We start from the raw sequence: 22,506 nt of genomic DNA on the forward strand, positions 1-22,506 counted from the left end.
AGCCAAGAGCTGGGGGCACGGTCAGCCTGTAGCCAGTAAGAGGATAGTTTACACTAAGTAAGAAGGGGCGCAATCTCATAGCCTTCTGGCGGACCAAGGGCCACACACATCCAATTGAACTGACGTGTATATTTATGCTGACTGCATGAAGTCAAGCTGCTAATATCGATCGGGCATCCAATGCATCCGTGTTGGACAACAAGAGACAGGGCATGAACTGATGGGAATGTGTCAGGGACTGTACCTGTAGAGAATGGAATGTCATCAAATCAATTCCATAGACTTTTATTATTATTATTATTATTTTATATAGTTTAGTAGACAGACAGGCATTAGGTGAGTAGGTTAAGTACGTACAGTAGGTAGTTGGGGATGTATGTAGTTAGGCAGGAATCCAGATACACTTTATGAGTCAATTTAGAGTCTGCTTTAAAAATGTATTTAGAGGGACATGATTTTTCTCTGTGCAACCACTTCATAAAACATCCCGCCTGCTCTCTCTTGCATCGCGATCTTCTGCTCTGCAGCGAGCCAGCGCTGAGGCAATTAACAGTTTAAACCTGGACGGAGCCCACGGGACCCCCGAGAAGACAGAGAAGTCAAATCTGGGCACAAAGCCAGTCCATGGTGCGCAGGGGTGTGGTGGGTTGTACTTAACTGAACTGGAGAAGGGTGCGGGGAGTAAAGTGACAGATAAGCAGCACGGGGAGAAGAGAAGAAATGGATAGATTGAGAAGGAGAGACAGCGCAGTGTACACAAGCTCGCTCCTTCATGAGAAGAAGGTCACCGGCTCTCTCCGAGGAGTTCCTTAAATAAAGTCCCGTATCCTGCTGCTCTTCACTGGGCAAACAACCTCCTCTGCTCTTTATTAACTAAATATGAGGGGACTGACCGGGGGACAAAAATTCAATATTCCACACCCTCACTCCCCCTCCTTCCACCATCGCCACCAAATATTTAAAGCAAGCAAATAAACTGACAAATAAATAGACCTCTGCCAGAGGGAGAGAGGGCCAGCCGGTCCCTTGGATGTAATTTGACGGCCCACTTACTTGGAGGCCAAGAGCCCAGTGCTACTCAAGATGCTCATTTGAAGAGCTGTCAATCAAGGGGGCAGCGGCGTTGGGGATATTTGTGCCAGTATATGTATGTGTGTGTGTGTGTGTGTGTGTGTGTGTGTGTGGGTGTTTAGGAGAGGCAAGCGGCAATTCCTCTTCAAGGGTAGAGCAGATAAGGGGTGCGTTTTCCTGATGAATTCATCACCTAACCGACCGCCAGCTATTTCCCACGATGCAATGTCAAAGTTCCCCCCTACACTTGACCCAAAATGGACAATACACCAGCCGTGTGATATTCCCCAGGCAATCAATGACGATCGATCATGATAAAGCAAGGAATCATATTTGGCAACTTCGTCTCGCGCGACAATGGGATGCCTTGCTCTGAACCAGGAACCATATTTGGTCACGTAAACGGGTGCCTAATTGAATGCCATGAGTCAATATGAGGCAAGAAATATATGTTTAAAATGGCACTAAAGGGTAAAGGACGAAATCTGCCAAGTTCTCATCGCAAGTCACGAAAATGACAGCCAATTTCTAGTAGCTACCAAGATTGAGCAAATGTTTGGCTAATGGTTAGAGGCGTTGACTTATTTACAGTTGAGTTTCAAAAAAGATACAGTAGCATATAGCATTAGCAAAAGTAACAGAACAACCAGTGGTCACCAGGTTGACTTCATTTAAAAACATTTTGTGTTTGTTTTTTTAGTCATCTGATTTACTTCTCTTCTCCACTTAAAGTGATTTGTCCTGTAGAAAAAGCAAGACGCAACGCTAACTAATGTTTTAAGTCAGATCTGAACCTAGCATAATAGTGACAAAGCTATATCACAAACACAATATAATTTGAATAAAAAGGTAAACATACAAAGCTTCACAAAGACAATGCACTTTATAATCCAAGCTTGCCTTTAACTCACTGCAAGACGTGCAAAAATGAGTCCACTGAGGCCAGGGTTTTTGTCATTGTCACTCAAATTCCAGGACCCACAAAATATTGAGTTTTAGGACTACATAATAATTTAATGCAGCGTAAGAAACCTTAGACTCAATACTTTCATCACAAAAACAGACTTAATTACTTCCTAAATTATATGGGTTTGGAGTTATGAGCTTCAAATGAGGGTGGCTATCCACAATACATGCATAATGGCTTAGATAGTGCTTAAACAACAGCTGAAGCTGGAGCAAATGCTACCCCCTTGTAGAAGGGGAAAAATATTGCCAGAGGCCATGGCCAGCGCTTTATCGGCACTCAAACAAGAAAAAAACAAAACCCTAATAAATTCAGGAATGGAACCCTACGTCAAATTTTCAATTCCCGAAAAAAATTGTAAATGGCAGTGAATGAGTTAATACACCTTGTAATACAGGCATCGCTTATGTATAAAATGTTTGGAAAAAAGTTCAGTGATGTGGCCTAATAATACAGTGTACATAATTGTAAAATACTGTAATTTCATTTTTCACCACTGTTAGGGTAGTTGAAATTTATACACATTAAGATTAATGTGTAATTTAAATGCCTTCCCCCTTTCCAAAAAGGCTTAAAATTCAACCTCAATAGAACGTCAGAGAAGTCCGAAAGTGACTGTGGCAATATTTCCCGTCACTCTACACACCCATCCTAGATATTCTTTTTTTTTCTGCTCCTCGCTGACGAAGTGTTGAGTGGGGTTTTACAGAATGAAGAGGAGGGGTGATATCAAAAAGTCCTTTCATCCATTTTTGATGAGATGTAGATGACTCAATTATGCTTGGCCTGACATCAAGACCACTTGGCGGCGAAGCGGCTGCTAGCGCCGGAAAATGATCCACTTAATCCTGCTCATATGAATGGCGGGGCGCAAACTCACATCGCGATGCTAAGCGAGTGAGACTGGATGCCCCCCTCAGTGGGTGTGCAGGAGGGGCTCGGTGATTATGAAGGGCAGGATGGAGAAACTTAGAGCATCCACAATTGTGTAACGAGAGGTCGGGGGTTGTGAAAAAGTTGTCACTCGCGAGGCTGCTAGTGTTTGTCTCACTGTTCAAATCAATTGTGGTTCTCCGTTCCTTCACCCAAGGGCATGACTGTAATAAATCAACATTGAGGGATCCCACACTGACCTAAACTGTTTGCAATGTGCCTCGTTCGTGACCTCCGGAGTGGACAAAACAGGAACGCCGCCGAACATGTCGTCGTCGTTCAAGTCGTGGTGTTTGGTCAGCGCCGATTGGTGTTTTTCTGCGCTGTTGACAAATGAGCGTGGCCTGTCGGGGCGTTGACAGCAGCCCTAAAGCTGCGATGCTATCTTTGACTCTCCTACAATTACCTCTTCTGACTCTGTTTGGGACCCCCCCGTACCAACCCTCCCCAGCTACACCCACTACGCACTCTCAAGGGCCCTCTGGCACTGGCTTGCATTCGGAAACCTGCTGCGCACATGAGCTACGTTTTGCGTTCATCTGTCCCCTTTGTATAAACATTATCACGGACAACTGTACACATGTCATATGTTGTGAAATACTTTGTAAATAGGAAAGATTACATTAAGGGTTACAGTTGTTTTCTTCGTGAACAGCAAGGATAAAAAGCTTATGGACCACTGTTCACTGAGTGAATATTTAACAATGTATCTGTTTCAAAAAAACTGTTCATGTTTATTAAAGGTTTGCTCATCTGTTGTTTAAGAAATAATGTCCATTGGCGGACCGTCAAGGATTGAAAGCCTTCTCTGCTGGCATAAAAATACTTCATCATGAATCATGGACTGATGTTAATTATATTTTGTTCATGAATTCTTATTAAATAATTCAAAATTGTCTTTCATAATTTTTCCCCTATTGCGCAGCTTCTAGACGTATGCTTTCGTATTTAAGCATTTAACCAATCACATTAAACCCATCATTTGTTACCTGGGCCTGAAATTTACCGGGAAGCCTTCACAATCAGTTCTGCAGGCCGTGTCGCATCAAGTGTGTCGATCAAACTGTTGATCTAACCATGCAATCAGATTTCGAGTTGGCAACCCAAAAAGCCTTCTGGAAGGCGCTGGTCAATGTCAAATTGGCTAGTCACGAGCCAATCATAGTTTGCAAAAACTGCTCTGATCACAAGCCGCTAGTGACAAGAGCATACTGGCCAGAGCTAGCACCCTGTATCGGTAGCAAGCTGCATAAGCAAATATATTGTGTTGATTTAATAACAGTTTTGTCAACCCACAATGACTGAAGGAGAAGAAATGGATTTGGTTGGAGATTTACTGTTAAAGCGATTTTCAAGACAGACTTTTCAAGAAAAAAAAAGTAACATCATTAAGAAAGGCTGGTCAGTTATTTCCTGGCTAATGCTACCCTCTAGTGGACTTGTAGTAAATCACACCACACTTCTTTCAGTCTGGATTGATTCAGACATAGCACTACTGAAGGCCCAGCGTAAAAATCTACAGCACACCACTGCTAATGTCGAAAACAACTATTACTCCTACTACTACTACTACTACTACCACTACTACTACTACTACTACTACTAATAATAATAATAATGTATATGAATTTAAAGCCAACCCGCGCAAAATGAATGAACTCATGCTACCTAAATAATTTCTGCCTTGAAGTGTAACATTTGACTGGACTGTGACCCCAAAGCGATACCTTTCTCCAGCACACACCTGGTTATTTTATCTCTCTGCGCACCTATTGTTGGCCCTAATTAATGGTGGCCCAGCTAGTTGTGACCCCACCGGGCTCAACAATACATACCTGTGGCCATCGGCACCAGCGCTGTGTAATTGTCTCTCCGAGCGGGGGCCCTTTTGTCCAAGTCTGCCCCTGAGGGGAGAGGCCACTACGACCATCCATCACTCAGTCGCTCATGCAGCCACCAGAGGAAGTAGTTAACATGGATGACCTCAGAGGTTGCCATGTGTGTGTAGAGAGGGAGGAATTGGCGCTGCGGCGTGGGGGACGCAAGTTCTTGGTGAGAGACACACAGAGCATTAGCCATCTTTTCATCCCTACCAGTGACATCAATCCGTCAGTCAATCCATCAATCAGTGTGATGTAGCGTTCGACGCTAATCCAACCGTGTCCTTTGAACCTTTGAGGAACAGACAGCATCAAAACCACCGTTGAGAAAAAAAGAAAACTATATTAAGGGTTCTATTACACAAATGTGACTTGAAGACAGAACATGTGAGTGAGCAGTTTTGGGCAAATGACAGATGGTTGTAAAACACCTGTTCAATCTACAGAGGGTACTTTTGGAGACGGCAGGTGAGAGCACTTCTAAGTACAACCGCCGCATCTGGTAGTACTTTGAGTGTTGTCTCCATAAAATTGTCAAAGTAATTATCATACTAGGTATGTCTTAAGTGGAGAGCAGGGCTAGCTAAAATGTCGGGCATTTTCAATCGGTCAGTCGGTCGATATCATGCGGCATAAAAAATAGTTGCTGGGCTGTTATTTGTGGTGAAATTTGTAGATGCTAACTGATCAAAGTACTATATATATTTTTTCCACCATGAAAATGAAAAATGGTGAGTTCAATTTCCATAGCTCACAACAGAGAGTGAGACACATCCAAAATAATTGGATAAAATGCCATATTTTATTTTTTTGCCATTCCTATTGCGTCAGACGGACAAGCTGTAGCAAAGGGAGAGTACAGAGCGATGCGTATGACGCTAATGCCACTCTACAAAACAAAACTCTCTGACATCAATGAATAGCAGAAAGTGCAGCAAGACAAAGCAGGAAGGAAAAACAGTGTTTGGCAAACAATAACAACAACAAATTAAAATTGTAGAATTTAAATAATAAAAAGTGCAATTAGAATTTTTGATAGGAAAGAGGAACGTCTACTTCATTGTCTTTCAGACAGAAAATAAATCATATGTGCATATCTGCTACGCTGATTCATTAGCTATAATTTAAATTAAAGGACAACCGACGTCTCCGGACAAGCTTTGTCCGCAATTCTTAAAATCGCTTCAAATGACTTCTACTGAGCGTATTTTACAAAGATTCCACCGCATATAGCTATATTTTGTTTTATATTATTATTGTTATGTGCTGTGTTCTATTGTTTTTATTGTAAAGTGTCCTTGGGTGTTTTGAAAGGCGCTTGAAATAAAATGTATTATTATTATTTTACGTTTTAAGACTTACGCTGAATATTCCGGAAGTCTTGTTTTTGAGTTGGTGACGAGTCCTCACGTCAGGTCACTGAAGGAACGCCCCTGACCGAGAAAGGACACATTGTAGCAGTCCTTTCATCACATCAATGCATTTCGCAGTACTTTGTTTGATCTGAAAACTGTGTTGATCCGTGTTGATGGCGAAATTAGAAGGAAAACATAAATAATGCGATGGTGAATCCTTGTGTGTTGATTTGATATTCGCTGTTTTGTAAGGAATTAATCAGCCCATTTCCACGGAGCTTTGTCGCCATATTCTGCCTCTTTTGGTGCTACATTTCCCCCACCAGATACCTCAAAATGACACGGAATAAATACAAACATGTATGCCTTCCTGTTCAGAACTATTTGAATCATATTCATAACTGGATGAGTAACAAGAAAGCATATTCTCCGAATCTGAAGCCATTGTTTTGATTCTCGAGCAAGACAATACGTCTTGGCGTGACACCACGAACAAGGGGGCGGGAGCTTCTGAAACTGGCCACTTCCGGGTTCAATTTGAAGTAGTTTTTAGACACTTTCAGTCATTTTTATTGGTGTTTTACATTTAACTAAAAATATCATACAATTGGTCTTGGGTATTTTAGACACTATAAAATGTTTTTCTGAAGTCAGTTAGGAAACAAAAAAGTGATGTCGGTTGTCCTTTAAATCTTCACTTATCCATGAAAATGGACACACATACTTGCACTAGATTCCTTCTTTGGTCAGTCAGGGTACAAAATTGACTAAATCGAGAACCATGGGATGCCATTTTAACGCTTCACAATACATGTGAATACTGACAAGGCCCTCTCTAAAAAAACTGGGTTACATGATATTAGGTGATACAATGACGTGATAAAGTTTTACACTGAAATGCATATACTACGTAATGCACGTGTGGTTACACTAGTAGCTGGATGTTAAGCTGGCGTCGTTAGCATGTCAGTAAAGCGCTGTTTTTATATTGAAGGGATTGGGAGATGAAGCAGTGGAAAATTCCTCTTGGGTCGAGATCGCGACGGGTTTGTCGTCGGTAGTTCCTCCCACTTCAGCTGACATCGGGGTCGTTAAGTGAAGTTGGTGTTCGGATGTTTTCCACGTTGTCTTGCACATCCTTCATGAGGTCGTGATAGAACCTTCACATTCTGTTTCAGGGAGAAAATATCAATAAAAATGCATCCGGTCAGAAGTTAAGTGAGCCAACAACCCAAAATAAATGACAATCAATCAAAAAATCTGCACCATTGTTTAGTTCAAATTGCTGCTGTAGATTGACAATTTTCCCATTGTGGGACTATTAAAGGCTTTCTGATTCTGATACTGATAGTCCATATATATACTTAACTCATTCACTGCCAGACGTGCAAAAATGAGTCCACTCCAGTGCCAGGGTTTTTGTCATTGTCACTTGAATTCCAGGACCCACATAATATTGAGTTCAATGCAGTGTAAGAAACCTCAGACACTCTTCTCTCGTCACAAAAAAAAAGTTAATTCCTAAATTATATGGGTCTGGAGTTATATGAACTTGAAATGAGGGTGACTGTCCTAAATACAATGCATTATATACATATTGGTTTATATCACGCTTTAATAACAGTCGAATCTGGGACAAAGTGCTAAATTGGAAAAAAAGAGAAATGCTTTCCCCTTATGGAAGGGAAAAAAGATTGCCAGAGGCCATGGCCAGTGCTTTATCGGCATCCCAGCAAGAAAAATCAAATTTGGGAATGGCGCTCTATGTCATATTTTCAATTCCCGAATAAATTTGTGAATGGCAGTGAATGAGTTCTCCTTTTTTGAAATATCACCTCCACAACAACGACTCCACTCTGTTAATGATGTCAGCCAGATCAAAGGGCAGCGGCATGCCTGGGTCATCTACGCCCCAAAAGGGACGATCCACTGGGGCCTCCTCGGGGGGTAACGTCTGGGCCAGGCTGGTGTGGCATCTAATGCAACAGGAAAACAAAAAACGAACAAACCAGTAATTGACAGTTTGTCATTACGATCAAGCTGAATAAAACTATGATCGTCTGACGATAATAATAATAATAATAATAATAATAATAATAATAATAATAATAATAATAATAATAATAATAATAATAATACATTTCATTTATAAGCACATTTCAAAACTCTCAAGGACACTTTACAGTCACAGTCACATTTTATCTGCGGGTTAGCAGCAGCCGCCAGCGTTCACTCAACCCGGAAAATGTATCTTATTTCTGACAGCTTGTTTGAAGCACTAATTTACCATTTTTTCCATCTAAATATCTTTCCATATTTACTTGTTTCAAGATATTTCCAGGAATATTAAAAGACAACCGACATCTCCGGACAAGTTGTGTCCATAATTTGTAAAATCGCTTCAAATGACTTCTACTGAGCGTATTTTACAAAGATTCCACCGCATATAGCTATATTTTACATTTTAAGACTTGCGCTGAATATTCCGGAAGTCTTGTTTTTGAGTTGGTGACGAGTCCTCACGTTACGTCACTGAAGGAAGGCCCCTGACCGAAAAAAAGAAGACATTGTCGTCCTTCCATCACGTCAATGCATTTTGATGTACAGTAAAGTCTCGTTATATCGATATTCAAGGGAGTCCGAAAAAATATCGATATAACCGGGACTATCGATATATCCGACCCAGTTTGCATGTAATTTTCTCCGTACGTGCATAGAAATAGTATTGATATAACCGGGACTATCGATATATCCGATATCGATATAACGAGACTTTACTGTACTTTGTTTGGTCTGAAAACTTGGTGTAGCACCAAAAAGAGGCAGAAGATGGCGACAAAGCCCCGTGTAAGGAAATAATCAGCCCGTTGATGTGGAGCGAAACGTCCGACACCTTAAAAGAAGTACAGATGACGGCTGAACAAACCTTTTAACAAAAAAATATAAAAAACCATTTGATTAAAATGATCAATGGAGCTTTGTGGCTTCATACGGTACTACCCAAAGAGCTTTACACCCACACACAAATACTGATTTTTTTCATGTGCACTTATTTGGCCATGTTTGTAATTGTTTGGTACTGTGGGATATTTGTTCAGTATTATGTTTCATTGTATTTTATGAATTTTTCACTTCCCCTCCGGAGGTGAGTCAGCAAAGTGTCTCTCGTCACAACACAGGAAGCTGTGACGTAAATGGTAGGACGGATAATATCGGGTTAAGTGTAAATGTGACAGCGTTTGACGGCCTTAGCGGACCTAGGTCATATCTTTTGTCAGAGCAGTGTAAATATTTACTGTGCTGCTCGTGGGTTGTCATTGTAAATCTGCTCCCCCCCGACCTCTCATCCCCGCTGCCTCTTGGCAGACGAGATGGACCTTTCACCTCAGGGTTCAAGTGAGAGACGAGCTGGGTGGCATGTCTATCTATGTCAGTTGTGTTAGTTACTCGACATTGCAACAAGATCTGTTCAAATGTAGGAATTTCCAAACACCTTTTTCCTAAAATGACTCCATCATGGAACCTTTATTGACTGTTCATGTCTTATTTTCAATCACAGCTGTACCCCTATTTTGAGGGGCAGTTTATGTTCATTCTTTCAATGCCAGCTGCTGAAATAGCATTAGCTTTATACCATTGTAACTCATCTTTCAAGGCTCACAAAATGTAATATTCCAAATGAAAGATAATGTGTTTTTTCACCACACAGGTACACTCACACTCAAAAATGCACAGCTGAAATACCTAAAAAGTTATTCTCTTCAATAAAATACGTACAGGGAACAATAAAAAGGTGCTTTTGATGGCAAGATAACCCCCCCCCCCCCCCCCGTGTAAGAATGTTACATTTGACAAATAATTTGCACAACATTCAGTCGTAGTAGTATTTAGTAGCGTGCGTGTGTGTGTGTGTCTGTATGTATGTGTGCATCGTGCCATGCATGAGTATTTGTATAAATGTGTGTGTGTGTGTGTCCGTATATCACACCATCTCTTCTACTCCAAAATTTAAATAACATCTGTCATCTTTTGTCTCATATATGACATCTTTTGTCTCATCCACCATGTTCAAAAGCGAACGCAAGAGCAAATGCTACAATCTGGTGGCTATATTATTTATTTATTTAGTTATGTATTTATTTATGACATTTCCACACCCATTCTCCTAAAAAAATAGTTGACAGCAACCGACATTGACGGCACTCCTCGGGATTCTCATTAAATGTTCAGGAATTAAGAGTTAAAGCATAAAAAATGTTAAGTGTTCCACAAAAACAGTCATCGGTTCCATTTCCAGTTGTATGTTATCGTCACACTTTTGCTCATGGCGCCATCACCTCATAAAAGTAGAAAACAGAAGAAAGCAAACCACACTTGGGGAGTCATGCTTTTAGATATTCATTGAGCAAAAGTTATACATGCTATGGTGTCGCTTGACATTGGCTATCGTACACACGCACACACTGGAGACAAGAGTGAGGCGGGGGTTTTGGGCTGGGTAATAGATGAGGTGCAGGGACATTGGGTTGCCACAATTTGCGGTTATATATTTTAACGTGAGCCACTTAATGTTTCACTGGCTCTCGGCCTAAGTGCTGCCTTTTTGGTGCGGTTAGCGCGGGAACGGCATTAACATCGCGCCATTCCAATATATCTTGGACGCCCTGGATCGAGGCCTGATAATAGCATCTGTTAACATGCGCTAAGTACCATTATGTAGCACATCACTTCATAAATAATACGATTAGGCGACCTTGGGGCTTTGCAATGAGCCTTGTGTTTAAATGTTCTCATCATTTATTTAGCGCACGAATTAAAGGAAGCGCCACTTCAGGAAAAAAAGGAGCAGGAGGAGGAGGAAGACATGGCTAGCGTTTGTATCATATGTGAAGTCAAATGTGACCAAGATGGCAGTGGTGTGTTGTGGTGACAGTGTGAAGTAACCATTGGGCCACGGGGGAAACCATCTGCCATTGATTTGACCTGGTTCAGAATTTTACAAATTTGACTCTCATCCATAAACGCGCAACGGGCAGCGAGGATCCATATGAAGCATTTGCTTGGTCAAAAATCATATTTCGAATACGTGAGCTTTAAGCCATTGACTCAACTGTGTGAACAGTTAAAAGTACAAGAGAACACTTACTCAAGAGTAGGCCAAATCTCACACCCTGAAACTCACACAAAGACTTACAAGCCAAGTTCCTGATGTCAAACAAACTCACAATACAAGTTGTTGTTGTGACTCAACTTGTTCGAACATAAAGTAATTACAATTTATAAAACCAGGTTATTTGCACTCTAGTTTGTTTTCATATATATATATATATATATATATATATATATATATATATATATATATATATATATATATATATATATATATATATATATATATATATATTTTAAATTTCAATTATTCGAAATATAACCTAAAACTTAGGTAGGTATTTTCTCCCCGTGCTCGAGCGCCTTTTTTTTCTCCAGGACCTCTGGCTTTCTCTCACATTCAATCAACATGCATGTTAGGTTCATTGAAAACTACATTGCCATTATGTGTGAATCAGATTCTGAAGTGCTGTTGGTCTATGCGCGCTTTGCTATTTGCTTGAAACCAGTCCAGGGTGTACTGGTTCTCTCCAACAGTCAGATGGGAAATGCCTCAGTCCTCCTGCAATGCTAGTGCGGACAAGCGTATAGAAAATGTAATCAAGCACACATTTCCACTCAGGGTATTCTTGCTCGCTCACTATTCGCCCAAACATAAAGTCAATACCAAGCAAGGTGCCTTTAGGTTCTCCGGGGAGATGATTGTGATGGCGCCCACTCCAAAAGCACTTGAAAAGGTTCACTTGTGGCACATCAGCGTGACTCAATGCTAAGGTCAAAAACAAAAATAGGTGGTGACTTCTTTCGAGTCCACTGGAGTTTCATGGATTAACCCCCGTCAGGTATGGACCAAACTCTCCCACCTGGTGCTCGGTCAAGAGAGATTGGCAATAGAATCAGTCATTTCAATTTGCCCTGAAACCTTCAGGGCCAGGCTCATGCTCAAATGGTATGCTAATGTGAAATGTATATGGGATTCTATCGTCTCTATTCCACAGAGGCATCCCCCGAACTCCACACCACCTCTGCCCAAACTGCAGTTGAACCGGGGCGGGAAGTGGGTGTTCTGCAAGCTTCGCAATCAAGGCTGGACCCCTCTACACCCAACCCCAACCCTTTTGCGCTCAAACTAACCACTTTAGCTAAAGTGAGTGTTAATTATGGACAGGCGAAGCAGTCAATAAAGGTTAATGCAAAAGCCAAAGGATAAATTCCTTTAAGCATTGCATCATTCCACCATCTCCAAGACCATTGGCTACCTCGTAGGTCTTCTAATCAATACATTTTACTGTAATGCGCTCGTCATTGATTTTCAGCCTTCTTCAACCCCTCTTCATCCCTGGCTTCTATTACTCAGTTAAACGAGAGAGATAGAAAGCGATGGAGAAAAGAGTAAATAAAATCATTAACCTCAGGTTGCCTTTGTTACAGAATGCTTGGTCTTTCTCTTACGAGGAGAGTACACAGTGGTCTGTTTTACCCACCACCACCACTATGCTTAATCTCCCGCTGCTGCTGGGTTATCCGTGCAGCGGTACACTGAAGAGGGAGGGGAGCGGTCATACATTAAAGGGCTCTCAGCTCTTAAGAGGATGGAAATAGATGTAATAGACAACATCAGTGCTTGCGACCAGCGTAATTACACTGATAAATGCACAATTTTGTTAGGCCAAGTGAAAACCAAGTGGCGGTGTATGGACGGGAGATACACTGATTGCGTTATGGCTGTACAAGGTCGTTTGTAACCTCATGGGACCAAGACGGGGCCATGACTCTTGGAACGAAGGTGGAAGTGTCATTGATGAATAGCTTTTTGGAGTGTTCCAAAAGAGGTGTTTTCATTTCGGAAAGTAAAAACCTCCCTACTGTATTTTTTCCACTCACTGGAAATCTACAAGGACTGGATTTAAATGACCTCAAATTACTCCGGATACCAGTCACCGCAGAGAGGGTGAGAGGGATAAAAATGGATGTATGAATGATCAAGTCTTCAACATCTATTCTTTATCTTTCGTCATTGTTGTTCAAGGTTAAGAGTGAAACGACTTTCTCGATACACTGCAAAAGTTGAATCAAATGGATCTGGAATTATTCTTTGCTCAAAAAGCGTTTCAGGAGTCATGGATGGATGGGTGACTGAGATTCAAAGTCAGTCAGCTTTATTGTCAAATATGCTAATATGCATGACATACAGCACAGATGAAATTAATGTCCTCTCGGACCCAGCATGCAAGGCACTAATAGTTGGCTAACGTGGCTAAAAAAGACATACAATTGACAACAGACTATACATGTAATTTCTGAATGTAAAGTGAGGTAGTGTCGTATGTAAAGAGTTCGTGACGTACGTAAAGTGAGGTAGTAACGTATGTAAAGTGAGGTAGTGACATATATAAAGTGATGGAATGTAGTAATGCAAAAACAAACAAGAAGTAAGGGTTGAAGTGAGGTCTTGCAGAAAAAAAATGAGAAGACCTCACTTCAACCACTTCAACCCTTTCTTCTTGGGTTGAAGTACAAATACTTTCAAGATCTTTCTAACAGGCAGTCAAACGAAGCCAATGATTATTTGCAAGTAATCAGCTCTATACCTGTTACCATCCCAGTCAATTCATAGAACGGTTAAAAAGCCAAAGGCCTGACTTCAGAATATCACCCAGTGACCGGGTGTTTGCATTTGAGTAACTTATATCACCTGTTCCTTTGTGCTCGTACTGGCAAACAGTTCTGTGCAGGTGTGAGCATTTACAGCCTTGGCAACTCCAATTGCTGAGAATGTAATCTGACGAGTTGTGAAAAAGCAGGCATGTTTCTTGTAAAGCAAGCCTACCCTGAAGGTAAAGTACACAATGTGAATCCAAAGAATAAAATTACCCAAGCGTATTTCTGTAACAGTTATGAAAGTCGAGAAGCGAGTGAACATGCAGTTTGTCATGCAGTAGGAGGTGGGTAGACGAACAGACAGGTAGCATTTAGCCATGTGTAAATCTGTCAAAGGTACACCAAAATATGAGCAAAGTCAAGCAGAGGGCATCAAACACAGCACATTGTTTACAACAGGGCTCAACTTGCAAGGCGGTCTAACCACCCCATCTAATGTCCAAGAACAGCTCAAATGAGCATAGATGCTCTCTTGAAAGTTTTGTGAACGTGATGAGGGTAATTCGCCTGTTTATCATCAGCCGCTAGGGCAGCCATCCAGCAAGTGTTTTTTTTTTTGCCAACCCACAAAACTGTGAATTAATTAACCACTTAACAGGAATCCAGCTACACTTGAAAACTTTCTCTTCATCATTCATTTCACATACATCCAGTCATCACTCATTCATCTAGTTTTGAATAGATCCATCAACTAACCTGTTCATCCGTCTCAACCAACCGGAACCCAACCTATTGACCGACCAACCAATCAGTCACCATAATTGACAGCCAGTAAGACAATTTCATACGTTCACCATCAATTATTTCATCCTTCAACCTTGCCAGCCGGTTTCCAGCTAACATCTTTACAGCCATCTGCCAGTGTGAGAAAATTCGTTACTGCGACTGAGTGTACGTTTACAATGGTTTGAGGTGGACATTCGTGTGGCAGAGGGAATCGGAAAAAAAGGGTAGTCGTCCAAATGCATGACATATGTTCATTTCCCTTTTGATTCCCACTAAAGCGTTTCGTCTAATAAAACGAACATCTAATGTACCCTTTTGCCTTTAATCAGCGTTTGTGCACACAAAGCAGAAATGCACCGGCGAGTCGGAGACGGCGGAACCACGCAAGCTGCTGCGGAGGCACGTGGGTGCAGCCCAATTCTGAGTGTGTGAGGTCGCCCACCCTCATCCCAACCGATCCTGCCAGCCAAAGTCGAGGCTCCTCGTTAAACCACATGAAACAAACGAGGCCCGTTATTGGCATGGAACGCCATCGGGAACCGTTGAAGACCCGAATTTTCATTGGTCCGGCGTGTGGAATGCTCTCAGGCTATCTGGCACACACATGTAAGGAGCCTTGTACCTGAGCAGCCTTGGCTTCCTTCACACCCCGAGCGCTTGATGTGGGCTGGCAGCCTGCCTCGTCTTACAGCGTGCTAATCCGCATGCAACTGAAAAATCCGCTCACCCAGCCAGCCAGGTAGCCTCTAAATACCCTCCCATAATTGGTGGCCATAAAACACTATTGCAGTCTGGAAGCGAAAAGAAGGTAAGCCCCCTAAACTGCAGCTACCGCTTGAAAAAAAACAGGTGGATGTCCATTAGGTACTTAACAGCGTAACAAATTGCCAAACACCCCGGCCTGTTCCGGCTCTTCCTGAGGCTATCGGATGGAATGTGCCCCTAATGTAAACACAGTGGCTAAATTTACGAGCAGACAAGTATTGTTTCATTGTAACCAGGTTCCAGTAAAAAACAACAATAATAATAATACAAAAGGCTGGAGACGGACATGCAGATAAAGCCGTCCTGGCTGTTTAATCTTCCCACAAGTTAAGAAGTAACGGATCGACCCTTGAGGCTCTGGACAGCTCTAAAAGGCTTCTGAGAGAAAGGTAACGTGGGTGCCTATTTGTGCCTGTGAGCCTTGGAAAGAATCAGTGTCTTTCAAAGCACCTGTGGAAAGCAACATGAAAAGTAGCTGACTAAAATGGCACGTGGAAGAAGACATTGGATTAAAAAGTCTGCCAAAAATGTTTCAACTTTTAATAATTCACTCATTCACTGCCAAACATATACAAAAAATTGTCCACTCCAGTGCCAGGGTTTTTTTTCATTGTCACTCGAATTCCAGGACCCACAGAATATTGAATATTAGGACTACATAAACATTCAATACAGTGTTAGAAACCTTAGACTCTCTTCTTTCATAAGAAAAAAAGAGTTAATTCCTAAATTATATTGGTCTGGAGTTATATGAGCTTGAAATGAGGGTGGCTGTCCAAAGTACAATGCTATACATATTGGTTTATTGCAGGAACATGGAAAAAGGGAAATGCTGTCCCCCTGTGCAAAAGAAAAACAACATTTCCAGAGGCCATTGCGAGTGTTTTATCCGCACCCAAGCATGAAAATACAAAACACGAACAAATTTGGAAATGGCTCTGTACGTCATATTTTCAGTTCACGAATAAATTTGTGAATGGCAATGAATGAGTTAAGCAATTTTGATTTTCACCGCAATTGCATTTCTGCAGATCGAGGAATGTACAACATATGGACTGTTGCTCAGGATAGTCTTTAGAGTCACATCAGAACCAGATTTTTTTTGTTGACAGCTCTTGGATAAAATGTGTTGTGATGTAAACACAAGAGACCATCATCCTCCATTGTAATTTATAACAATTTCACCCCGACTCCAGGTGAGAAGAACCAGTCGAGAATGTGTTCCACTTTTCCAGGGCAAAGTCTGTCATGCAGTTTCTGTCCAGACTTGGTATGATGCTATTGTAAAATGATCATTTTGAACTCTTCAATTTCTTTCTGGCCAAACATGAACACCTTGTAGCCATTGCCGATCGCTCCCACGATGGATGAGTCTGGCCCTAACATCCACCGGATGACACCCGACACCGGTTTCATGATAAGGTAGGTACAATCGTGGACTGTCTTCGGGTGACAATGGCGGGGTCAAGCTAGCCCTCGCTAATTATATGTCTTGTATAGCTTCGATTGACAGGTTACAAGTCATCTCTATTGCTGCAGGGGACGTGCTGTTAAGTTATGAAACCTGGGTCAAGCGAGAGGCTTTTTAAGTACTTTGCACTTGAGAAGCTATTACGTTTATAAACTACAGTAAAGTCTCGTTATATCGATATCGGATATATCGATAGTCCCGGTTATATCGATACTATTTCTATGCACGCACGGATATATCGATAGTCCCGGTTATATCGATACTATTTCTATGCACGCACGGAGAAAATTACATGCAAACAGACTCATATATTGATAGTCCCGGTTATATCGATATTTTTTCGGACTCCCTTGAATATCGATATAACGAGACTTTACTGTATATAAAAAGAGAAAACCACGTTTAACAGATGCTCCAATATAACAATAAGATAATTTCAGAATAAAAATACAACACTGAAACATAAATGTAAAACAAATGTAGAACTAATGAACCAATTACAAGACAGATTCTTTTTGATCAGTTTCCCGGCCAATAATTAAGGCTTTGATGACCTTATATCTGTCATTACCTTGACACCAATGAAATATCAGATGATAAAGATTAGCGATGACTGCAAGCATTAGATCTAACGCGGCATTTGGCTGGGTAAATAAAGTGAAGTTCAAGAGTACACAGTCAAAGTCCACAACTAACACGACCATTACGTATTTTTTGATTATTTACAGTATGGGCTGAACCCATTCTGAAAATGTCAAGTCAGGACAGGCGCACTTGTTTCGCACTGTTGAACTCGAGAATACTGTTGAGCAAATTGCGTTTATTATGCGCCATAAGCTCCGAATGTGTGAATCAACTCTTTGTTTTAGTTAGTAAATAGAATCATTAAAGGGCTTCGGCATTTAAAATGCTGTCAACTGCCAACAATTTGTTTGGAGGAGCAGCCAAGCTTGGGCCCTGAGGCGAAAGAATGCAGGATAATGGATGTGTGTACGTGTTCGTGTACGTGCACACAAGTGTCAGTGTGTGTATGTGTGTGGGCGTTGGCGAACACATGTGGACCTGCCTGCCCGGATGAGTCGGTGCGTTTGTGTAACCTTTGTGTAATGGCTCACAGAAAGTTGCTCAAAACACCTGTTTGCGGTTTAACAGGTATTAAATGGGAGTTTTGTTTGGTGTTCCAACACATTGATGATAGTGTGAAGAAAAAGTGGAGCTACCAGTCTTAGAACATCACTGCATAGATATTTTCCTTTTCCTTCGTTATGTGTGTTTTTTTTTTTTCGACAGGGCCGTAAATGCATCTTACTCTTGACCAAATCACATTGTAGTGGTCTGCCCAAAAGATAAAAAATGAAATTACAGAAAAGTTGGGAAAATTTAAATCACAACAGTCCAAAAAGTACCTCCATTTAATCACTTTAGTTAGTATTTGTACTTTTGTTTGTAGCTACAAAAACTTACTTAATCCCCAAAATGTAAAGAGTATATTTTCTATGACTGGAGTAATTAGCTCAAGACTAATATACCATTTTTATACTTATTTGACGGGATAAATTCAATGTATTGAAGTTACAGTAAGCCGATTCCGGAATGCAAAGGGTGCAGTGTTCAGATTCATTTCATGCTCTGTATTTCCATATTTGCAAATTTCTCCATTGTGGGACTATTAAGGGCTTTATGATTCTGATTTTGATTTATTTATCTATATGTCTATTTATTTACTTTATTTTTATTAATATGGATTGGGTGTACCTTGATACTCCTCTCGCAGTGGAGAAATGTACATTTCACAGGAGCAAATTTATTATATTATATATATTATATATATTCTGTAAATTAAAAAAATACGATTTTGAAAAGGTATTGTAAGCCTTGTCAGACAGATGCATGTCAATTTCAAGCTTGTTGAGATCTTTGGGCCAACTTTATTTGGTCAAACAGGTTTTTTATTTATTTATTTTTTGATTGAACACTTACTGGGGGTAATCGGGCTTGGTTAGGGCCAGTGGAAATGATGTCCGCTCTCCAAGCAATAAATGATCAGGTTTCTTTGAATATTTCCACCTTCATAAAAATATCACCATTTAAAAAAATATATTTTATGTTTATTGGAGTTATATTTTTTATATGATTTTTAAACAGGGGAAAGTGGAATTTTGAGAAGGGTGTGAATACTTTTCAGAAGCAACCTATATAGATATGTATCGTGTCTTCACCAAACTAAGCTGTTTTAGGAGGTTGATATGGGCTTTGGGTTTGATTGCCAATCAAGATGACAGAACCAACAAAACATCCACCAACACGCCATGCTTTGACCAAATTCTCTGCCCTCACTGCTGATATAGGATCAGCTGCCTGTCCGTAAGCATGGGTATAACCTCTTCCTTAGCCTCTGCAAGTTCCCAGATGGCGACTGATGCAAATACGAGCTCACAAACTCAGCTGCCATGGCCACAGTTTAACCTCATCCGCCAGCTCCTCAGCCCGGGTGACGGCCAAAGTCGCAGACGCTCACTTGATATGCGAAATGAGAGAGTTGAAGGAATTAGATCCGGGCTGAGTGGCCCTCATCTGGCTAAGCCTGGTAAGTAGCAAGACTAACAAGCTAAGGCATGGTGCTTTGGCTTTCCACACACACACACATACATACTCGCATGTGCTTGTTAGCCTGAATGCTACACGGGAGGTACACAGAGGGAAGGAAGGACTCCGAGGGGCTACAGATGGTGCGCCGAAGGCCTGGTGACTGAAGCTTCGAATGAGCTCCTTTTGGATGCAGTGTGGCGCTGATGAGCAGGGCGGAAGACAAAGCACAGCGGAAGGATGGCGTGAGGCGGTGCGTAAATGGGAAGTGGACCGTTTTTCCTTTAAGGGTGGTGCAAAAATGAGTTCATATTTAAAGAAACCTTAAAAATGGCAAAACTGGTTTTAGAACATGAGTTCTCAAATGCAATGAATTTGCCCAGTAAGTGCATGAATCAAGATGAATGAAAAAGAAATAAAAGCATCTAAACATGCCAATGGAACCCACTGCAAAAAAATGAAGTGAAATATTACTTTGGCAGGAGACATGGAGGAGTGCGGACAACAGGCTGTGAAAACTGGAAGAGACAGAAAATCATTGAGAAGCTTGCCTTTATGAATCTTTGATGAGGGGGAGTGTGGCTCGGCTATGCCTCTGGTTAAATCAGAGCATCCTATGTGCGTGTGTGTGTGTGTGTGTGTGTGTGTGTGTGTGTGTGTGTGTGTGTGTGTGTGTGTGTGTGTGTGTGTGTGTGTGTGTGTGTGTGTGTGTGTCAAGATTTAGGACGAGGACCTTTCCCAGGCCGGTGCATTTGTTGACCCCTACAATCTGCCACCTCCCACATCGCATGTCCTGTAAGGGGAGCCGCTAACGCTTTAGCTAACTCTCAGTGTGCTGTGACAGCGGCACGTTTGAGTGCAGTACATCTTCTATATTTAATACTGCAGCTGTCAAAACAGTAGGGGTACCATCGAGTCATAAAAACACAGATGTGGAGTTGCATGCGATGTCATGAAGTCACTCGTGAAACAAAGAGACCTTTTTTAATTAACGTTTTTGCAATAATTTGAAATGAAATAGAGAGACAGATTATTTAATCTGACAGTTTTTGATTGGGAGGAATGTCGGTGCCATTTGACTGTCATCGGTGGACAGCTCGGGCGCGATTGTGCTTTTTTGCCCCTCTAATGGGCAGCATTTTCACAGCCCCACTTTGTTCAGCGAAAATATCGATGCTGTTGGGAAGTTCGCGGCAGGGTGGATGCATGGCTTGAGGAGCCCACGATGAGAGGAAAGGAGCGGCAGCCCAGTGCGCCGATGCGTATGTGGAACTGTCGTGGCTTGGAATTGAAGCGGATTTACGTGGGATGGGAAATGTGAGGCAATCTCTTTTGGTCAACGGATGCTACAGCTTTGTGTTTGCTTTAAACATTTAGTTTGCAGCAGACATGCACATTTCACCATAACGTGCCTGATCCACTGGTGAAAAAGACACTTTGAGCGTTTCCTCTTTCACTTAGACTGATTCATACAACAAAGATGGTACAGAAAGTGCTTAAAATTGAATGACTGTCTTTGTGATGTAATATTTTGTTATTTTGTTTTTTTTGTTCTTTTGACTTCACCGTGAGAGTGGCTGCCTTTAAAACAGCTCCTGTATTTTGTTTTTCTACTTCTTCTTTTCCTTCCCTCTTCCTTTCATAACTTTTCTGCTGTGAAATGTAAATTTCTTCACTGTGAGACAAATAAAGGCTATTCCAATCCAAATTTCATTCCATCCCTTGTTTAATTTTCTTTATTATTTATTTTTATTGATCTGTTTATCTATTTATCTCAGCATTCATTCATGTATTTATTTATTTATGCATATATATATATATATATATATATATATATATATATATATATATATATATATATATATATATATATATATATATATATATATATATACATGAACATGAGAAAATCGAGAAATACCAAGGTCTCAGAGAGGAGCTGGAGAGAGCCTGGAAGGTAAAGGTGACAGTCGTGCCTGTGGTGGTCGGAGCACTCGGGGCAGTGACCCCCAAACTCGACGAGTGGTTGCAACAGATCCCGGGAACAACATCGGATATCTCGGTCCAGAAAAGCGCAGTGTTGGGAACAGCACGGATACTGCGCAGAACCCTCAAGCTTCCTGGCCTCTGGTAGAGGACCCGAGCTAAGATGGGGGACAGACACCACCCATGGTGGGTGATATATATATATATATATATATATATATATATATATATATATATATATATATATATATATATATATATATATTTATTTTTTAATTCTGTATGATGGCCCAAAATTGTGTTTAAATTAACCTAAATGGGAAAGATGTATTTACTGGAACTTTCCATCATATTGTCTTGGAAGCAATGGGTGCAATTCAATAAGCTTCCATTGCTTATTAAGCTTGACTGTTTATAACCGCCCTCCCGGCTGATTTTCTCACCGAGCCTTCCTCTCATAACAAAGCGTCTACTCAGCTAGCATGGTGACGTTTGTGTTACACCATAGTATGCACTGTTTTGCGTTGAGGATTGAGTGTGTTGCAAGGCCTTGTCAAAAAAAAAGACTTCCAATTAACACACACACATACTTGTGGTTTCGTCCTTCATTGTTACAGCTTCACACCTGTTCTCGGTTTTCGGTCACATGAAACGCCGCTGACAACTGTTGGGCGGTTGTTTTAATTAAAATACAAGACGTGTTACAACAACCATCCTTCACATCTCAACTGAAACCTCCTTCTAATGGATGTCACCGAGGTTCCAATTATCTCCTCAAGGTTTACGTGCGTTTTGGTTACGAAACAAGACGAGCTGCGTGGTTGCGCTCATCTCATCTGGCACCTGCGATGCTTCACAACTCGACCGCTCATCTGTGTTTTATGTGTGTGTGTGTGTTTTATCCGCCAGAGGCCCTTTTTGAACACTCGCATCAGTTGAGTCAGTACAGAGATGGCGCAGTACGTTTGGCATGTTTGCGATGCGTCTCAGAGTTGT

General features: G+C 41.2%; 1 protein-coding gene and 1 long non-coding RNA gene across 9 annotated transcripts in view; one reads left to right on the forward strand and one right to left on the reverse strand.

Annotated features, from left to right (window-relative positions):
- The window catches only part of LOC148900916 (uncharacterized), a 195,943-nt gene extending 174,795 nt beyond the window's left edge, over window positions 1-21,148 (forward strand). For 5 of the 8 annotated variants that reach the window (XR_016114535.1, XR_016114536.1, XR_016114538.1 and 2 more), the window contains 4 exons: window positions 12,314-16,889; window positions 19,341-19,525; window positions 19,609-19,777; window positions 20,007-21,148. This is a non-coding gene — a long non-coding RNA (uncharacterized LOC148900916). Of the gene's footprint in view, window positions 1-12,313; window positions 16,890-19,286; window positions 19,526-19,608; window positions 19,778-20,006 lie in introns of all 8 variants that reach the window. The other 3 variants (XR_016114537.1, XR_016114542.1, XR_016114541.1) reach the window with 2 other exon arrangements.
- The window catches only part of fto (FTO alpha-ketoglutarate dependent dioxygenase), a 144,242-nt gene continuing 127,370 nt past the window's right edge, over window positions 5,635-22,506 (reverse strand). Inside the window, exons 9-10 of the mRNA XM_088992986.1 lie at window positions 8,042-8,182; window positions 5,635-7,375 (exon numbers count right to left, since the gene is read on the reverse strand). Of these exons, the coding sequence (XP_088849112.1) occupies window positions 7,369-7,375; window positions 8,042-8,182 (148 nt within the window). The 3' untranslated portion in view covers window positions 5,635-7,368. The remainder of the gene's footprint in view (window positions 7,376-8,041; window positions 8,183-22,506) is intronic.

Source organism: Hippocampus bargibanti, linkage group LG03 (assembly GCF_051943395.1).
Source record: "Hippocampus bargibanti isolate YZ-2025 linkage group LG03, ASM5194339v1, whole genome shotgun sequence".
Classification (NCBI taxonomy): domain Eukaryota; kingdom Metazoa; phylum Chordata; class Actinopteri; order Syngnathiformes; family Syngnathidae; genus Hippocampus; species Hippocampus bargibanti.